The 18,883-nt window shown below is 37.8% G+C and overlaps 1 protein-coding gene across 1 annotated transcript in view; it reads left to right on the top strand.

The window, feature by feature from the left end:
- Window positions 1-18,883, top strand: part of ROBO2 (roundabout guidance receptor 2) — a 435,712-nt gene that overhangs the window by 330,678 nt on the left and 86,151 nt on the right. Inside the window, exons 8-12 of the mRNA XM_058822747.1 lie at window positions 3,005-3,129; window positions 7,351-7,522; window positions 13,457-13,662; window positions 17,778-17,859; window positions 18,537-18,702. Of these exons, the coding sequence (XP_058678730.1) occupies window positions 3,005-3,129; window positions 7,351-7,522; window positions 13,457-13,662; window positions 17,778-17,859; window positions 18,537-18,702 (751 nt within the window). The remainder of the gene's footprint in view (window positions 1-3,004; window positions 3,130-7,350; window positions 7,523-13,456; window positions 13,663-17,777; window positions 17,860-18,536; window positions 18,703-18,883) is intronic.

The following is an 18,883-nucleotide window of genomic DNA, read 5'->3' as shown; positions in this document are numbered from 1 at the left end:
GTGAAAACAGTCTTTAAATACTGTAAACAATGGCATTTTTACCAGAGGCTGTCTGTAAACAGAGCTATAGCTGAATATGACAACAAACTATGACAAAATGAAGATTTCCTTCATTATATAACTCAATCTTTGAATAATTTTTTTAAATGCATGCAAAATTTTAGTTTTGAAAAATAATTTCATTTTGAAAAATAATGGTTTTCATGTCTTTAAATTATGGTCCTAAATAGTTCGGCTGAAGGAGCTTGTTTTGTGCTCTATTTAATGTGAGTAAAAGCTCTGATTAATTTATTTTATAGTGAATTTCTGGTAATTGAGGCTGCAGAGCAAAGCTAGAAAAGATATTATTGCATAACTATAGGTGATTGTTTGCTGGAGTCTTTAGAAAGCTTGACATAGTAACTGTGAGGCCAAATATCTTCTCATGTAGTGTGGTCAAATGGTGGAGAGGATTTGGTATGTGGCAGGGAGAGAATAGAGCAGCAGGGTCAGTCCATGTCAGAGCTACAGTTTTATTTTCCTTGTCTGATTGAAAAAAAAAAAAAAAAAAGAAGGGACTCTTTTCTTTGTGCTTTTAGGAAAGTGAGAGATATTGGAAACTAGGAAACTAGGAACAGGTCAAAAACTGGAAACTAGGTAGAAACCAGGGTGTGTTTTTTTCTCTTTTCGTTGTTCCTTGACTACCAAATTACCTTAATTTGATCCTTGGAAGGTCTGCTACAGTGACAAATTCAGTTGTGTGGTGTCTGTTTAGAGCTCTGAGTTATGGATTTACAGTAGAGATCTGTGTGTGTGAGAGTGTTGCAGATGAACCTTTAAACTTGCCTCCCTTGCATTTACTCGGTTACATGATTTGAAGGACAGGCTCATGGAAATGCCATGCCCTTCCTGCTCCTGTTGAGCTGTCAGAGAGCACTGTCTGTGCATCCCCCAGGGCACCAAGCAAGCCTGAGAAGGGAATTTTGCCATCCATCCTGCTTAGGATAGATCCATGGGATGGGCTCCTGACTCCAGCTTTTTACGCACCATAGGAAGATTGTGGTCTTGGGGCCACCCAAACACTGCACTGATTAGCACATTGTCATTTCCTGGCACCTGGGGGAATTGCATGGGGATATGCTGGGTGAAACAAGGTGGGGGAAATCCACCTTGAGGAGTGGTGTAGCATGAGTTCAGTTCCTAGAGTATGTTTAGCAACACCTTATAGAAACCTCAAATCACATGGCTGTAAACAGGCAGCAAGAGGGCACCTCACCCTTAGTCCTGCCTGTTCATGAGATTAACACCTCCTAAGGTGGAAGAAGAGGTGGACATTTCTCTCCAGAGAGGCCCAAACATCTCTTTAGGAGTGTGAGGCACAAGAAAATACCCTCTGACTTCTAAACTGATTGTGATTCATGTTTATTAAGTGCTTTACAGTTCTTGTTTTAAGAGTGCCAGCACTACTCAACTGATGCTCTTTAGACCCCTGCTGATCTGTAAAGCCTTGGGAAGTACCTCATGAGATAACTGCCAAGTGTGTTTCAAGAGAATCAGGTCTGCTCACATTTCTATGCAGTTAGCAGGTTTGTGTCTGTGCTGCCAGCAGGTGTAATCGGAAGCTGGGTCTTGATTGCTCTTCGTGCCTAATTAAATAGTTTGTAATTATAATGCTGAAAATACAGTTTTCTAAAACACTTAAATTCTGTTTACCTGAAAGCTTAGTGTTCCTAAACCATCCCTCTGCACACCCACAAAACCAGCAGTGGAATAGAACAAAACAAGGGTGGGTTGAGGGGTTTGAGTTTCTTTTGTGCTTTTTTTCCCCCTGCTTTAGCCTGCCCCAGAAATTAGCTAGTCTTTTGATAAGAATATTTGGAGATGCTGCTTACATTTTTAAAATATGCAAAAGAGTACAAATCCCAGTGAATTCCAGTGATGAATCAAGAGTGGAGTGTTTTCATGTCCCACGTAGAAAAATCATTTGCTTTACTTCTACATCCTACTCAACATAATTACTGATTTCAAGTTTTTTATCTCAAATCCTCTAACACTTCTTCCCCACTCTCTACTCATTAGCACCTTTTCTCTACCTTCACATTTCCAAGCATTGACACTCTATTCTCCACCATTACCCTCCAGAAACTCAAACTATGCCCCTCTCTTAGAAATTGTTCAATTCTGTCTGTGCTTCCTGGTCCCCTATGACTGAACACTGTTAATACCAGTGACTTGAAAACATAACCAGTCCTGCTTCTTGTTTCTTGCTTTAACTCCAGTCTCCGTTTTTCTTTTCCTTGTGTCTTCCTTACCTCCTGAAATACCTATTCCTTCTTACTCACCACTCACCTCTCCCCATCAGCTCTTCAACTTTTGCTTCTCTCTACTTATTAAAATAGCTGAAAGCTCGATTTTCCAAGTTCAGGTTCTTTTAGCAACAATTCTTTTTACAGCAAGTCGTCCTCCCCACACCATTCTTGACCACACTGCTTCTAAGAGGAGTAAGGGAGCTCTTGAACTTGGGTTCTTTTGCTGTCATCCAGACCTTCCTCTCCTTTCTCAATCATTTTTAAAAGTCCAGAGGGGCAGATTAAGAAAGGCAGTCTGTTTATCCTAATTCATACCTTGCAACAGCTCCAGCAAGCTTTGTGAAGTGTGAGAGGATCTGAGGGTGCTGAACCTTCCCAGAGCAAAGGTAGAATACATCCAGGCTCAGCAATATAAACACCTGACTCCTGCTCTTTAGCATTTAATGTTGTCAGAATTGACTCTAGCATGTATGGTTGTAATGTTTCTTTCCTTTTTTAATTTTTTTAATACCTGGGGATGTCACATACATATATTGCTGCTCTCTGTCGCTGTTGTTGTTTCTGTTTATATATTAATTCTGTCTATACTAATGAATGTTTCTGGTGTCATGTCCTCTGGCATAAATCTCCATAATGTTGTCTTTTTCCTTCAATATTCCCTTTCTCTCCCTTGCAAAATAAGCTGAACTTACACCATGGTTTTTCTTACTTTGTAGCTCCCCCACAGTTTGTGGTGAGACCACGAGACCAGATTGTAGCCCAGGGTCGAACTGTGACTTTTCCTTGTGAAACTAAAGGAAATCCCCAGCCAGCTGTTTTCTGGCAAAAAGAAGGAAGTCAGGTAAGTTGCAAGCACCTTTAAGTCTTTCAAGACTTTCTAAATATTTATATTGCTAAATCAAATATGGAAAATTATTTACATTATCTTTCACAGTTCTTTTCATCTTTCACAGAAATTTATCTTTTTAAACTATCACTATTCTCTACTGAAATTTGTGTCAGGTTTTTTTTTAATATTTTGAAGAACACAAAGGCCATTTAAGTTGTTGAAACCTGTGCTAGGCACTGTATTGATGAGTAGAAAGAAACAAATTTATTTTGTTCTGAAGCCCCCAACAAACAGGTGGGTGAGACAGGCACAGCAGATAAAAAAAGGTATGACTCAATTTTGAACTAATCAGAGCCAGTAATTACAGTTCACAACCTGTCTAGACATGATCAAGCAAAATGTATCCAGCAAGCTGATTTGCATTGGCATTTTCTCATAGAGCATACAGATAAAGGTTTTGAACACACAGATGCTTTCTTCAGTAAAATTGTCTCAAGAAATTTCCAGATCTGGCTTGGAAATATTTACCTGGTCCTTTTTAAAGGCAAAATTTGTGAGGCAGCAATTGGCACTGCCATCAGCCCATACTAACTTTATAGCTTAGTATCTGAATGTGACGCCACAACATTTCTTTACAGGAGACGTGTTTATCAGCTCAGGTAAAACATGAAATAAGAGCTGAACCACTGATGTCCTGCTTCACCTTCTCAGGAGATCAGAAAACTGGTCCAGAATGCCAGGACCAGGCTGACAGCATTTTGTGCTCTGCTGTCTTGGTGGCTTACAAAGACACAAAATGATTACTTTATGGGTGTGATTATTTTATTGTCTGAGTGCAAGCTTAACCTTCAGTGGGTATCTCTCAGTGTAATATTTAGAGAAATTTAGATCCAGCCTCTAAGGATCACATCCTGGAAAGCACAGTATTGTGAGTCTCACTAAGGTGACAATTTTTCCAAGGGGAAGGTAGAATAGCATATTGAAATTAAAGTAGGAAGTACTGATGTGCCAGCAAACATTTCAAACCCCTTCCTTGTAGAGCATTTTAATAACATGGTAATGTTTATGTAAAGTGAGCTTATAGTGTCACACTTGAATCTAATAAAGTGGACATCCATCACGCTGTAATAAAGAGAAGAGCTTCTAATTAAAGTAGGACATTATTTTCAGGATTAAAGTCATTTAGCATAATTGAAAAGTGTTAATACTCTATTTTATCCTCTTCCATTGGTATCTCTTCAAGGGTAAAAACATTTTAAGGTGAAAATGCATCTTGTGTCTTTAATTGAATGTTATTACCTACTGATTGTACAATGTTGAAGCTGCTTAATTACAAACCTGGAAAATTAATTACCATATTGAGAACCGGATCCCTAAGGGTTAGAATAGACTTTTTTGGCAAATAAATGCAACATAAAAATTGATACTTTCACGGTTTATAATCAAACCTTGAAACGTGGCTCAATGTAGTTTACAAGAGTCTCATGTTCATCTTAATTGATCATCAGTGAAGTAACACAGGTTAGGGTTGCCATCTCAGTGTATAACTTGTCAGATTTTGCAGTGAGATGCCACAGAGTGAGTGAGTTTCCACATAGTGTACATCATCATAGCGATGGAGAGTGGAATTTTTGCCAAATCACAGGCTTTTTCACCTTTGCCTCCCAGCTATAAATTGTTGCTTGTCTCTGCAATGCTGTTGCTGCCTTTAGGATGACTGTTTGCAGCATCACTTCCAGTGTTCAAAGTAATGTTATATAGTCACGTTATCCCACTCCAGTAGTTGTAGGGCATTTCTGGTTGTGAATCCATTTCTTGATCCTGCATTTTTGAGCACAACCAGCTGGAAGGGAGGGGAGCTGTTCCCTCCTGAGTAATTTTTTGTTCCAGCCTGTGTATAAACAGCTGGTCCTTTGTGCTTGGTAGCCTTTTCCCCAGAGCCCAACAGCCGCTTGCCGATGACATGTGCAAGGGCAGGGCATGTGTAACCTTTAAACTCCCTGGATTAAATTCTTCCTTGAGATAAATTCAGTGGCACTATATCAGAGATGGCTCTGGTCCCTCTGTTTGCAGCTCAGCATGCCACCATTGTGCCCAGATGAGCAGCCCAACAGCTAATTAAAACCAGTGAAAATGTGGAAAGAGTTTAAAAAGGGGTTGTTCTGTAATTTAGGACAAGTTATAGTTCATAGTTTTCTGGTCTTTGAAGGGACGAGTCCTGAGACTGGTGAACTCCTCCTGATGTGTGGAATATTCACTGGGACATGGTACCTCTCCAGAACAGAGAAGCCCATACTTTAGATAAAAACAAGGATTGATTCCCCTTTCTAATGAAATTATAAAGAGGGTGCTGGACTATTTTTTCCCCTTAAGAATTAGCAGCCTAATCCTTGCACTGTCTTTTACATTCAGCTTGTTTTTACACTTTACATAATGAGTGATAGATGAAGTCAAGGTCAGCTAAGTCAAATTCCTCCTCTTTGTCACAATATTTACATAATACCCTCATGCAGTAGGTATCTTATGCCAGGTAAAAATTATTCCAGGCAGAAAATTATTCAGAATTATTCAGAAAACAGGGCAATTATTTGAGACCCACTTAGTCCTATAACCTCAAATTGTTTCAGAATTTTAACACTTTTTTTTTTCCTATTATCTGGCATGTTTACTGGGTGAATATTGATTTTTGAGGAAAAATTTGCTGTTATAAATTTCTTAAAGATTGCTATTGAAAGGCAGTAAAAGAAAAGCCTAGTGTGATGAGTAACCCAGTAGGTTAATACAATCATAAGGATACTTGGAATGTTGGATCTTATTTAAAGCATATCTCTTTCCTTTTGCTGCCAAAACCATAGAGATAAAGGCGTTGAGTTTCACTTAAAAAATAGAATTTGTTTCTTATTTGAATTCTTACTTGTTTCTTAAGCAGTTTGTTGCTTATCAGTTCCAAATAATTTTTGTAAACCATCAAGGCCTGCTTCAGAAGAAACAGATCTGCAGAAAATTCATTTAATACCCTACTCCACACTTTTAGATATTTTTTTTAGTCAATACAGACAAGTTTAAAAGTTAATAGGGAGTCATCATTAGAAAGCACAGCAGAGCTAGACAGGGCTGCAGTAATGACTGAAAGCTTATCACAGCATGACAACAGTGTTTTGAGGTATTCCTGATGCAAACTGTACTTTACATAGAGTCTTGTTGAGTTGGCAAAAAATCCAGACCCTATTTTACTGAAATTACTGTTGCTTAATTATTGTTTAAGCTGTTCTCCTTTCTGTCTCATTGGGCAATGCTGCTACCCTTTCTCTTCACATTACCTTCCTTTTCCTGTTCTTATTTATTCACAAGGGCTGTGCCAGAGGGTATAACTTTTTCCTTGAAAACACAGCTCTCACCACTAAAACCTTTTTGGGTCTGTAGTATTGATTCACTCAGTCCTTCATCATATGCAATGACTACTAGAGCCATTCTAGTTATTATTATTGACGTCTCTCTTTTCTCCAATCCAGCCCAAAGGCAAAAACTAATCTCCCTGTTTTGTGCTAACTGATATCTTATCCTACATGAAATTATTTTTTTCTCTCTGATGATTTCCACATCAGATTAGTACCCTTTCTATTCACCCTCCAGGCTCTATGCAGTATTTCTCCTTTGGTTTATCACAGTTTTAATTTCCTTTTACTTCTCCTTTAAACTCTCATGCTCTGCCAGCTTCTCCTACTTTATGACATGCTTGTATCTTCCTCCCAGCTCTACTTGTGTGCCATGCTCTCACTTTCTCCTTTTCTCAGAACATTTTCATAGCCAGACAATAGTGCTCTGCTCCCTCAGGTCTCCAGGATTCAATGCTTGCTGCTAGTTTTCTAGTGTTTGCTGTGGTGTGATGTCCTTCTGGTTTGATAGCTGAGTATATTATTACAATTGCATTCAGACTGAAGATGAATGTGTCACAAATATAAATCACTCCAGTGTGATTGTTGGGAAATGTCTCCTTGCCTACACCCCAGTCAGAACACAGCACTGTGAGCTGTCAAAAGGCTGTTTCTAATTTAAACTGTGAGTTGCCCAAGGCAGGAAAAGCAGCTCTATGTGTTCATAAAGTCAGAACCACACTTACTTTTTGTCCTCGATTATTTATAGTACTTTTAAGGAAAAATCATTGTCTGTGTAGCTGAAAGAAAAGTGGTGCTTTTGTGTTTTGAATTGATGTGAGATGAATTGTCTTTGCAGAACCTACTCTTCCCAAACCAGCCTCTGCAGCCCAACAGCAGATATTCAGTGTCACCAACTGGGGACCTCACCATTACCAACATCCAGAGGTCTGATGCAGGCTACTACATCTGTCAAGCACTGACGGTTGCTGGAAGCATTTTAGCAAAGGCTCAGCTGGAGGTTACTGATGGTGAGCTCTTAGAAATTCCTATTGTTTTCTTTCCTGTCAAAAGTACATTAAAAGCAGTGTAAATAAAGGCATGTGAGATCACATAAATCATACAACAAAATTGACAGTTTTCTGTAGAAAATAAAGTGAGAAAAGGTCTCTGTATTTGCCTATGGAGTAAAAAAGGCATCAAAGTCTAGTTTGCCTCTTACTTGCTTTCTGGAGGTTTGTTAACAATGGAAAAAAGGGACAAACAAGCTTAGAATAGGTTTGGTGAGAAATGAAGCTGCTTGGTTTGCTAGAGCTAAGATAGGACTGCAAAAAAATTACCCCCCAAAAAATGGAGAATGAATAGGTTTGTAATTAAAGCAGTGAACTGAAGTGGAAAGAAATTTTCACCAGTCTTCAGTCCTATCTTAGACATGTAGAGGATGTGTCCTTAGCTCAATTAAACCAACACAGTTGCTCTGGAGGTGGTAGAGTACCATAGGTTTACACTGCCTACAACATGTAGCCCTTTAGTCCCTCCATGAATAGAGCACCTGGCTCAGAGCTGTGTTCCAAGAATGCCTCAGGAGGGGTAGGTGTGAAAAAAGTAATGAAAATCCATAGGTAGAGAAGACTTTTCAAAAAAGGAAAAGAATAACATGGTCTGTCTTGATGCCTTTCATTTCAAATTTTTGGGTTTGATATTCATCCTGCCTTGAGATTTCCCATCTACAAGCATGAATCCTTTTCATATGTCAGGAATCCTGTTGATATCCCTCTTCATCTTATTGTGGATAGAAGGCAGTTTGCATCCTTTCATGTTAGCGAGGAAAACAAGAGAATCCCTCTTATGGCATTCCCCAGCATCATTATTCCTTATCTTAACTGACACATTAAATATCTCCTGACAGACTTTGATGAATTTTTGCCATTAAAACTGTTGTTATATGCAGAGGTCTACTTTTACTGTTCCCTTAGAGACCTGCCTGCACCATGAAAGTTTGAAAAGATGTCTAATTTTGAATAATCTGCCTTTTCACAAGAGCATATTCATCACAAGTGACAGATAGAGAGGTTCAGGCTCGTATTATAGAGGTTTGAGCATTAATTTGATGCCTTTTCTTTGTTTTCCAAAAGCTGCTATATTTTTATGACAAGGGGAAATAATTTCTGCCTTATCCTTGCATCTCTTCAAGCACATTGCTTTTCTATAATTTCTGGGTACTAAAGACTTGGCTTTGCTCTGCAATCTCTTTAAGTCCTTCCTCTCATGGTCTATGACAAAATGATGCATTTTCATTCAATTTGAATTTAAATGTAGATTAAAAGGTCATTTAAAAGGAATGGAAAGGCAATATTTTTTAATATCTGTCCATAGTGCTGCCTGATTCAGGGCCATGACTGTGATTGGAATAAATACAATAAACACAAACATTGTCTGGGAGGACATTGAGCTGTTAAATGGTCACACCTGCTGATGCTGCACAGATTTACAGCAACAGGCGCTGAGCGGATCAAATCAGGTTCAAGGATGCTAGTGATGAGAAATTCTTCCTTTTGACAGCCAAGGGCTTTGATCCACCTTTATCTATTTCTTGTGTGGGCAAAAAAATAAATCCTAATTGATCTCTTTGGAATTTTCATTAGTTTGTTTGGAAAGCCAAGGGAAGGTGTCCCTGCTGAAAGTCAAGCTCATCTTCGGGTAATTCTGATTAAAGGCAGCATGCATTCCACATTGCTCGAGAGAGCATTTAGCTGGTGGCTCTGCTGCTCAAGGAGTGCAGGGCCTGCCTTCCTCAAATGCTTTCCAGAGCCCACTGTCAGCATGATCATTATGAAAGAATACAAGATTGCTTTATAGAAAATACCATTTCATCCCCGAGTCAAAGGGCGGGTGAGGTCAGAAGAGAAGTGCCAAAACAACATTATGGAGCTGAGATTATGTGAATAAATGTACCATTAGATCACAGATATTTCTTTTAATTGCTTTTAGTTAGGAAGTTAACCATAAATGTCTAAATAATCTGTTTTGGTTGATGCTGAGCAGAAGTTATGGGAGCTAATGACTTTTATCAGCTGGGAAATCTAATTTAATAGTTTTAAGAATATAATAAAAGATAAACACTGTGCATGCTAGCTATATGCTTAAGCATTAGCATTCTAGTTTTTGGCTGGTGATTTCAGTTTTACTTCCTAGCCCAGAATTTTTCTGTTTGGTTAATGATTTAATAATAGTGGCGAGCCATCTTTTTCATTTTGAACACATTTTTGTTTGATCCAGAGTAATTTAGATCCAATTGAAGTTCCAATACAGAATGAAAACATGTCATGTGCAGAAAAACAAGTGCTTAATTATACCATATATATCAGTGTTTCAGTTGTTACATTTTTGCACTTACAAGTCTTTACTGGAAATATTTTTAACTCAAGTGTTCACATGAGAAGAGATTACTAGCTGTGATGAAATGTGCTGAGTTGAGTGATAATTTTGCTGATTATGGACTGTGCTAAGAGCCTTCAGCGTATTTGAAATTCAAATCTTGTATTTTCTTGAAATGCTATCATGTAATTCACTGTCTAATGCACATCTGGAAAAGCAAAGTCAATTTAAAAATTGAAGAATCTTTGCAATCCTTTCAAACACAAGAAATGAATATGCAGTTCACAATCTTACAATGACAGATCATGCAAATAAACCAAGTGCTTCCATCTCTGTCTATGCTCAACATAAAAGGAATAGTTTCCAATTAGTATTTGTCAATCATGCACAGAATATTTTGGAGAAAATCTTAATTTCTCCTCAATAATTATTAAAATATATTAATAAATGTTTCACAGTTTCCTTGTCTACAAATCTGACCACCGTGATTCTTAACCCTCATCCAAAGTATATCGCATGTTTTATAGCAAGTGTGACAGTTTGAAACAGGAGAAAATCAGAACAACTTCACAACTTCCTGTGAAGCTCTTCTGAAAAAAATAGACAGGTGAGAGATTGGTCTCTGCTTTTCTGCCTTTCAGAGAGAACCCTGCCCTATCATGGGTGTTCATTTGTCTGATTACCTTTGTCTGATTTTACCTATCATTTCACCAGGAAAATTGTTTTAAATTTTGATTTTGGAAGTGCCGAAGTAAAGACTTCATTTTGTCTTTCTCTTAATTTCCATTGTAATTTGACCATATATCCCCCAAATTTAAATATGGTTTCAGTTGATCCAAACTGCATTTATAGTGAATAAACTGTTAATGAACAAATATAATTTGTCCTTTTCCTATAATCTCTTCAAAAATTAAGATACATTTTAACATGAAAGGAATCCGTTAATTTTTCAGTTACCAGAATATGCAGATGTAGGAATATTGGCAAATAGTTTCAAAACCATTTTGAAAATTAAAGTAATTTTGAAATCAACTTCTGTTTTACCATGCAAATATGTTTGGGGGCACACAAAATGTTTTTGTGGAACACAGAAGTTTCCAGCTAGGAGAAAACTATGAAAAGAAACTAATTAAAATGTAAAATTTTATTTTAAAATTAAAATGTTTTAAAAGCAACTATTAATACCCACACCATTTTGTGGCTATTTTTCACTAGCCCTCTGTTCTTCATAATGCTTCTGACACATATATTATTTTAAACTCTAACTAGTTTTGGATCCTTACTAATGAGGACCTGAGTAGTCGGAATGCAAGCACACACATGTTTTAGAGAAGATTTACAAGTCATAGTTGTGAAGACAATACAGCCGTTCACAGATCAGTGGAAAATCTAAGTGTTCATTTAACCTTTAGCCTTAGTGTCATGGAAACCTGTAGTGGTCTTTCACCCATAACACCCTTGAAAATGAAGATTCCTTCTGGCCAGGAGGCTTTCAATTACACTATTGATCAGAGCCATTTAAAGGATTATGAGCTCCTCATTTGGGCTGTAAAAAAAATCTAATTACATGGCAAAGAACAATATCTGTAATGCAGTAGGATTTGAAAATACCTGCATTGCTACACATATGAAAGGCACTTAGATGAAGCAAATAACAGCAGTGGAATAGCTAGCAACTTAAATAGTTATTCTTCCTTAATTTTGGCTACCTAGAATACTGGGATTTGCTGGTTTACATTAAATCTAAAGGATAACTTGCACAGCTAAGTTTTAATTTGAATATACTCAGCTACCCTGGTGGGAGCTGAGATCCATTTTTATATTGCCAAATGGCTGAACTAGGTAGTCAGAAGGAACCTTAATGAGATTAAGCATTTTGTATCAAGGTTAAAATGTATTACATTTTTCTTGTTATATAGTGTTTCCTGTCCTGTCTCTAAGTTCAGTGGGTGATATTTCAGAATTTCCAAAATAGCTTTCACATTCTGGTGTTAAGAAATAACACATTGGCTGCATTTGGCTTTCTATTTTCTGTTCAAAATATGTATTGGCTTTCTATTTTCAGTTTCAATTTCAATGAATGTAATGAGCTCACACTCCAATGTCTGATTCTGACAATATTAATAATTCTGATCTTTGTGAATCTTGTTAACAAATAAAAAGGTAGGTAGTATTTTTGCAACACTAAAATTTCAGAAACAATTATTTCAGGCATAAAATGTGCCACTAACATATCCCTGATATATTTTATTTAATAAATAACACAATGAAAGCACTTTGAATCTATTGAAGGTTCCAGAGGTTTGCATCTCAAACAGCTCAAATACAACAGAAGCCATATTGCTTCATAATAAATTGTTTTCACTTCATTGTTAGAGTCAGGTGTTTTGTATGGACTACAATAAACAGATTCTCAGCTAGAATAAATGATTCAAACTCAGTTGACATCAGCAGAGGCAGGCTAACTTGCACCAGTTTAGAATTTAATCCTGCCTGCTACAATATTTAATACCAGTCACACAATTGTTCAGTTGTTCAAAATTTGAAACAGCAGCAGTATGGCTGGTAAATATATAAAAATACATTAAAAGAAAAAAGAATTCTTAATTCTGTTAAACTGATTTTTGCATCAGTTCCAGCCTTGTGTATATTCAAGTATTTCACATTCAATTTGTATAAACACATTCTTTAGAAAAAAAGATGGCTTAACAGATGGCTCAGAGAAAAGATTCAACAAAAGAATTATTTGGGATAAAATGATCTTTCAAGGAAAGTGAGCATGAGCATTTTACCTCTTCTTCACAATATCCCACTGGTCATGGAATGAGGCTTATGCACAGCCATGCACTCTCTCACTAGTTGCAGGGTTCTTTATTCAGTATTGCAAGCATGCAGATGTAAATTATCAGGGAAAAAAAAAGAGAGTTCATGGCTTTAAAAGGTGAGGAAATTATCTGATAAGTAAGCTGTTAAATGGTGTGATTGAGTTTGAGCTTTTCTCTGCTAGAAAGAATGGTACTGTCATTTAGCTCACTCAGATTATGAAAATGTTTTGTATAACTGTTAGATATTTTTGCTGGTGAAAACTTGCAAATAGAGTAGGAATGGGGGATGTGGTTGGTACCCAGGCTAGAATAGCTGAAGTGTTTCACTTTTAACTCAACAGATTTCTCTATTAGACCATTAATTGGGTAAGCCATTAAACACATTTTGATGTGACATCAAAGGTGTGTTTTAATTTGTGCTTTCCCAAATTGGAAGAAAAGAGTGATGCACTTCAATTCTTCACTGAATCAAGGTCTTAATTTTCCTCCCATGTTAACCAAATCAGCCTGATGGTCTTTGCTAATAATATTTTTCTATCTGCATGTTATCTTGCAGTGGTGAAATGAAACTCTTACTGAAATGCTTTTCAGATTTGACAACTAATTGATAACCTGTATCCATGACTCCTCCAAAAGTAATGGTTATAGCCTCTTAGAGGCTGGCTTCTTAAAACTTGTCCTGCATGGTGGAATAGGGCTCGCAGCAGCAGCAGCAGGGGATGGTTAAAGGTGTGGATGCCAATGCCTGTGCCACTGTTTTAGTCTTGACAGATCGGCCTCCGCCCATCATCCTCCAGGGCCCCGTCAACCAGACCCTGGCCGTGGATGGCACAGCTCTGCTCAAGTGCAAGGCCACCGGTGACCCCCTCCCTGTCATCAGCTGGCTCAAGGAGGGCTTCACCTTCCTGGGCCGGGACCCTCGGACATCCATACAGGACCAGGGCACGCTCCAGATCAAAGCCCTGCGGGTGAGTGATGTCAGCACCACGAGCGTGACGGGTTCTGTGTGTCCAGTTTGGGGCTCTTGGTGTTGCCTCAGGCAGCTCTGCTGCCCTCCTGCTGTCTTCAGAATTAACCTGTCTTTCCTACTGTGCAGTTCTCACCGAGTCGATATCCATTCTTTGATGTTGTGTAGGAAAGGGCAGGGAGAGAAGAGCAAAACTAGCTTCAGATATTTCTATGAGAATTCCCTAAAAACGGAATTGGTGTTTATAACCTTGTGTGGCTTGCAATAGAACACATGAGTTGGGGGTAGATGGAAATGTGAAAGAGCAGTCCTTCCTTTTCATTGGTCTTACCCTGAAGCCATTGGCCTCTCTGTCAAAACTTAGAGCAGTTCCCTGGCAGTAATTTTCTGAGTACTTGTGCTAGCACGTGATCTGGAGCTCATCAGGGCTTGACCATGCTCTTTCTCCATCAACAGCTCATCAGTCCCGAGCTGGCTGATTTATTCCAGTGTTATGCTTCCTGGAAATGTTCCACCAGGCTGCAAATGGGAAAAGACAACATACATGCAGTCATATGCAGAGGGATTTCTGTTAAAAATTAAATACCTATTGTAATATTTACATTTTTGCACATGAGATAATACAATATTATCTAATACTTCAAATAGGATAATGTCATATATTTTTGATAAATATTGCATCGTTAATCTCTATTTTGGCTTTTAATTTTTCCCTGTTCAAAGATAAATGTGTATTTGTTTGAGTGTATTTGGACAAGCATGCATATGGAAAAATAGCAAGTTAAATATACTTATTTGTCAGGAACTTGAAGATAATTTCAGGAACCATTTAATTTAGTCAGCAGAAATGTCTGCACTTAATTTTTCCATCCAAAAAAATGTCAATAAGCATAGTACTAATGACAAGAAATAAAGAGCAGTTATGTTTTCTGATGTCATCTCATCAGTGATCATAGATGAATTGTGAACTGCCTTGGAACAAAATAGAATTTATTAAAAAATTTATGCTAGCTTGCCTTGAGTAAACAATTTGTCGTTCCACCCTGGGCTGAAGGCAGGTTTAGGCCATGAAGGTTAATGCATTTTTCCTGTAGAGCTGGATTAAAGGGTGCGCTTGAATAGCCAAGATTCCCCAGTAGTGTTAGAAAGCAGCAGTTAAAGGTGGAAGCTTAGTGATTTCAAACAAACTTTCAGGCATTGATGATGGGCTTCTGTGGAGTGTCCACGAGGCAGAAGCTCTTGGGATACCTGTCTGCATGCTGCTATGCAAACAATGAAATTGCTTCTGAATCGTGCCAGAGCATTAATCTCACTGTTAAAGGCTGTGTCTGTAAACTAAAGGAAAATAAAATTGCTTGCAAGGGGAGAAGAAAACTGTATTAGTAGTGAGTGTGGTTCTGAAAGACATGAGGCTTTTATTGATCCTTAAGTGGGTCATTCACTAGTAACCAATTTTCCTTAAAGGCTCAGAAAGGCATTTTTTAGAAAATCCTCCATAGCACTAATTTGCAGTTTGTAATGTGCATTGTTTCTTTGACTCAGGTTTAAGAGCAAAAACTACACAGAAGCATAGACATATTTTTTTCTCTTGTGCTTTGCAAATTTTAATTTAACATGGATTTAAATGAGAAATGCTTAACTTTTCTCTCAGGTCTACCTAAACAAGGACTAGGAGCACTTCCTAAAGAAAAAAAGGGCTATGAAAATGTCCAAGTATGTTTACATCCCCAAGTTCAAAATGAATTAATAATTTCCACTCATATGTCCTCAGCCTTCTGGCTGAGGGTAGATTTAGATTAGGTATCAGGAAGAAATCTTCCCTGTGAGGGTGGTGAGGTGCTGAAACAGGTTTCCCAGTGAATTTGTGGATTCCCCATCCCTGTCCAAGGCCAGGTTGGATGGGACTGTGAGAATCCTGGTTTAGTTGGATGGAATTTTGAGCAACCATGGCAGGGAAGAGGTGGAATGAGAGGATATTTAAGGCCCTTTCCAACACAAACAATTTTCTGATCCTTTTCTGCTGTTTCTGTTGCAGCACAGTCAAATGATTCATGAGCCTGCAACAGTCACATGGGCCGCAGTCATAGCATGAACACAGAGATTTTTCTGATCAGCCAATCTCTCAGTTGCCCTGAGGAAAACAACTAAAAACTCACACATGTCACTCATTCAGTTCCCCTTCTGACAGTTCAGGACTGATGGAAAACTCCCTCCTGCTGTAGAAATGTGCCACACCAGGATTAGTCACCTGTATTACCTAAGAAACAAAACTTAATTTTACTGAATAGTAAAGATTTTTCTGTTCACCTCCCCTGTTTGTTTTCTTTTTTTCCATAGCACAAAAACGTATAAATAATCGAATTACCAACACACTAAATCTGTATCTAATCCATCCACAACCTGGAAGTTAGATAATTTGCCATAGCTTGCAAAAAGGAGTGTACTTCCAGCGTGCTTTGTTTGCCTTCTACAAGTTACTCTGTTGTGTACACCACATACCTCACTGAGTGCACCATCTGTCACAGTAGCACACAAATGAAGCTGAGAACCATAGCCTTGAGAAATATTCCCTATTATCACATAATGAAGAATTATATATTTAATAAAATCTCCGAGGAAGCAAAATAAAACACTGCTTCAGAATGCTACAAGGCTCTCTCCTGTGGAAAATCTCTCCTTTCAAGGGTCTTTCTCATTTCAGTAGCAGCACTGCTGTATTTTGAGTCTTTGAGCCATTGTCAGAGGGGTTTTCATTATTTTTTGTATTTCACACAAATAGCCATCTCCTGAAATGCAAGTTATGCTCATTCAGGAAATTGAGCTGGCATTAATGAGTTGCTTCCTCACCTAAGAATGGTACACTGCATTCTCAGTGTATCTGAAGAAAAATAGCAACAAAATTTGTGTATAACAAAGCTAAAAATCAATTAAAGTATATATCTACAAGTAATCTAAAGAGCAACTTGCTTTTTTGTCTTGACAAAATTCCTTTTGAAGAGTGACATATAAGGACATATGCTACAGTGCCAATCTGCATTTAACAGAAAACTCATTATAATTCCTTGAAGCCCAATAAAGCTTCTTGGATGCAAGTTCTCTTTCCATCAAGTCATGTGATGGTGAATAAAATTCTTCTTAATCACTAGAGTCAGCACTCTCCCTTTTCTGCTTCCACCTCCATATTACCATGCTTTAGTCATCATGGAAGGAGAGCTCCTCCATATATTTTGTCTTTTGTAAACTTAACCATTTTCCATCTATCCCTGTAGTCTTTACTTGTTCTTGACTCAGAAATCTTTATTTTAAATTTAAACAGGAAATAGGAAAACCCTTGGCAAATTTGCTAGTAAAACAGTTTATACAGCGATGAGATTAATATTGGCAACCTAATTCAAAGCAGTTTCCCCAAATAAATCTAAAATATTTAAACTAACAAGGGAATCACAATAATTTTATACAAATGCAATATTTTTTTGCTACCAAAGGGCCTTGCAGCCTGAAATAAAATCCCATGTGAGATGGAAGAAAGGTAAGCATGGTGTAGAATCTAATTTAATGCTGCTGTTTGGAAATTGCTTGGAGGACTGTCTATGCAGAGAGAACCACTGTTAAGAGAGACCTGTTAAGTTTTAACAGCATTTGTATGTAGGGTGTATAGAAATTATTTCATCTGTCAAGAGTTTAAGGTGATGTAACATCCTTTCTGGCACTGGAAACTGAACCTATGGGTCATCTTGGGATAATAAATGCTGATATTTCACCTTCTAAGAGGTTAATTGCTGTTATATTGTTACCTGATTTCACCTGTGTTTTTTTGTAACCAATGCAAACACTGACACTGTCAGTGCTCCTTTCTGGAGCATTTACAGTACTGGAACCATTAACAATATGAAAATTAGAATTAGTAAAGTATTAGAAGCAAGTAATCTTATTATAGTTCTCTAAATGAAAGCCACCATTAAATGATTGCTTAAAAATGTCTGGTGCCTTCTAGTCTGGTGCAAAATGTAGGCTAAGTCCTTCTTAGCAAGGAGCATTTAGAAAAAGAAAATAAGAGTAAACTCAGCTGATTCTAAAAGGTTGTTAAAGCTGCCCTTGTGCCCTTTTCATGTGCAGCTCTCTGATACTGGGACTTACACTTGCGTTGCTACAAGTTCCAGTGGGGAGACGTCCTGGAGTGCTGTGCTGGAGGTGACAGGTAAGAGATGCCCAGGGACGGGCTTCACTTGGCACACGTGGAAATACAGCATCAGTCTGACTCAAATGATTCTCGAACTTCTAGGGCTTGACATGGAGAAATTTTGGATGAGAAGTCTGTGTTCCTTCTCACACATCTTGCATTTCATTGCTGCTGTCTTGTAATGCCCGTGGGCATCACATCATATCTGTGGCCAGTGACTGCAGTATGCTTTAATTCTTCTAACAGCAGCATTAATAAAACATGGATTTATCCAGTAATAGGCTTGGGCAAGAAAAATCCAGAGTGCTCTCTGTGAGTACTGCAGTTGATTTGAATACAGGAAATTTCTCAGCAGCTAAGTTTTTGGTACTTTATGTACATTTCAGCAAGCTGGGCTTTTTTGTTATTCTTTCTTTTCCTTCTTTTCTTTATACATATATATATATATATATATATTTATATATAAACTTTTGAGTTTTGCTCTTTTTTTCTTTATTATGTACTTAAAGAATGACAGCCTTTCATCCCAAAACATGTGGTAGTAATGCAGTTGTTGACTTAGTTGTTTATAGATTAAGAACATCCGTTATGCTGATTTTGCAGATGTTTGCCATGTTTTTCATTTTAATCTCCTGCTTTGATCAAATTATATAACCAAGGATAAAAAGTAATCGTTTTGTGTTTGCCCTTCACAGAATCTGGTGGAGCAACAGTCAGTAAAAATTATGATATAAATGACCTCCCTGGGCCACCATCCAAACCTCAGGTCACTGATGTTACTAAGAACAGTGTCACCCTGTCCTGGCAGCCAGGGACCCCTGGAAGCCTACCAGCTAGTGCATATATCATTGAGGCTTTCAGGTATGTGAATTATACCACTTTTAAGCTCTTTTCTTTCTAATTTTGCTTAAACCCTGATACCCGGGTTTTGTGGTGTTCTTTTGGACTCTACACATATCATTAGAAGCTCATTAACTGACTCAACTCCATAGAAGGCATTGATTCATATTCTTTACATTGATTTTTTTATAATTTATCACTT

Source organism: Ammospiza caudacuta, chromosome 2 (assembly GCF_027887145.1).
Source record: "Ammospiza caudacuta isolate bAmmCau1 chromosome 2, bAmmCau1.pri, whole genome shotgun sequence".
Lineage (NCBI taxonomy): Eukaryota > Metazoa > Chordata > Aves > Passeriformes > Passerellidae > Ammospiza > Ammospiza caudacuta.
Note: the sequence above shows the minus strand (reverse complement) of the source record. Positions and strands in the feature narration are given on the sequence as shown.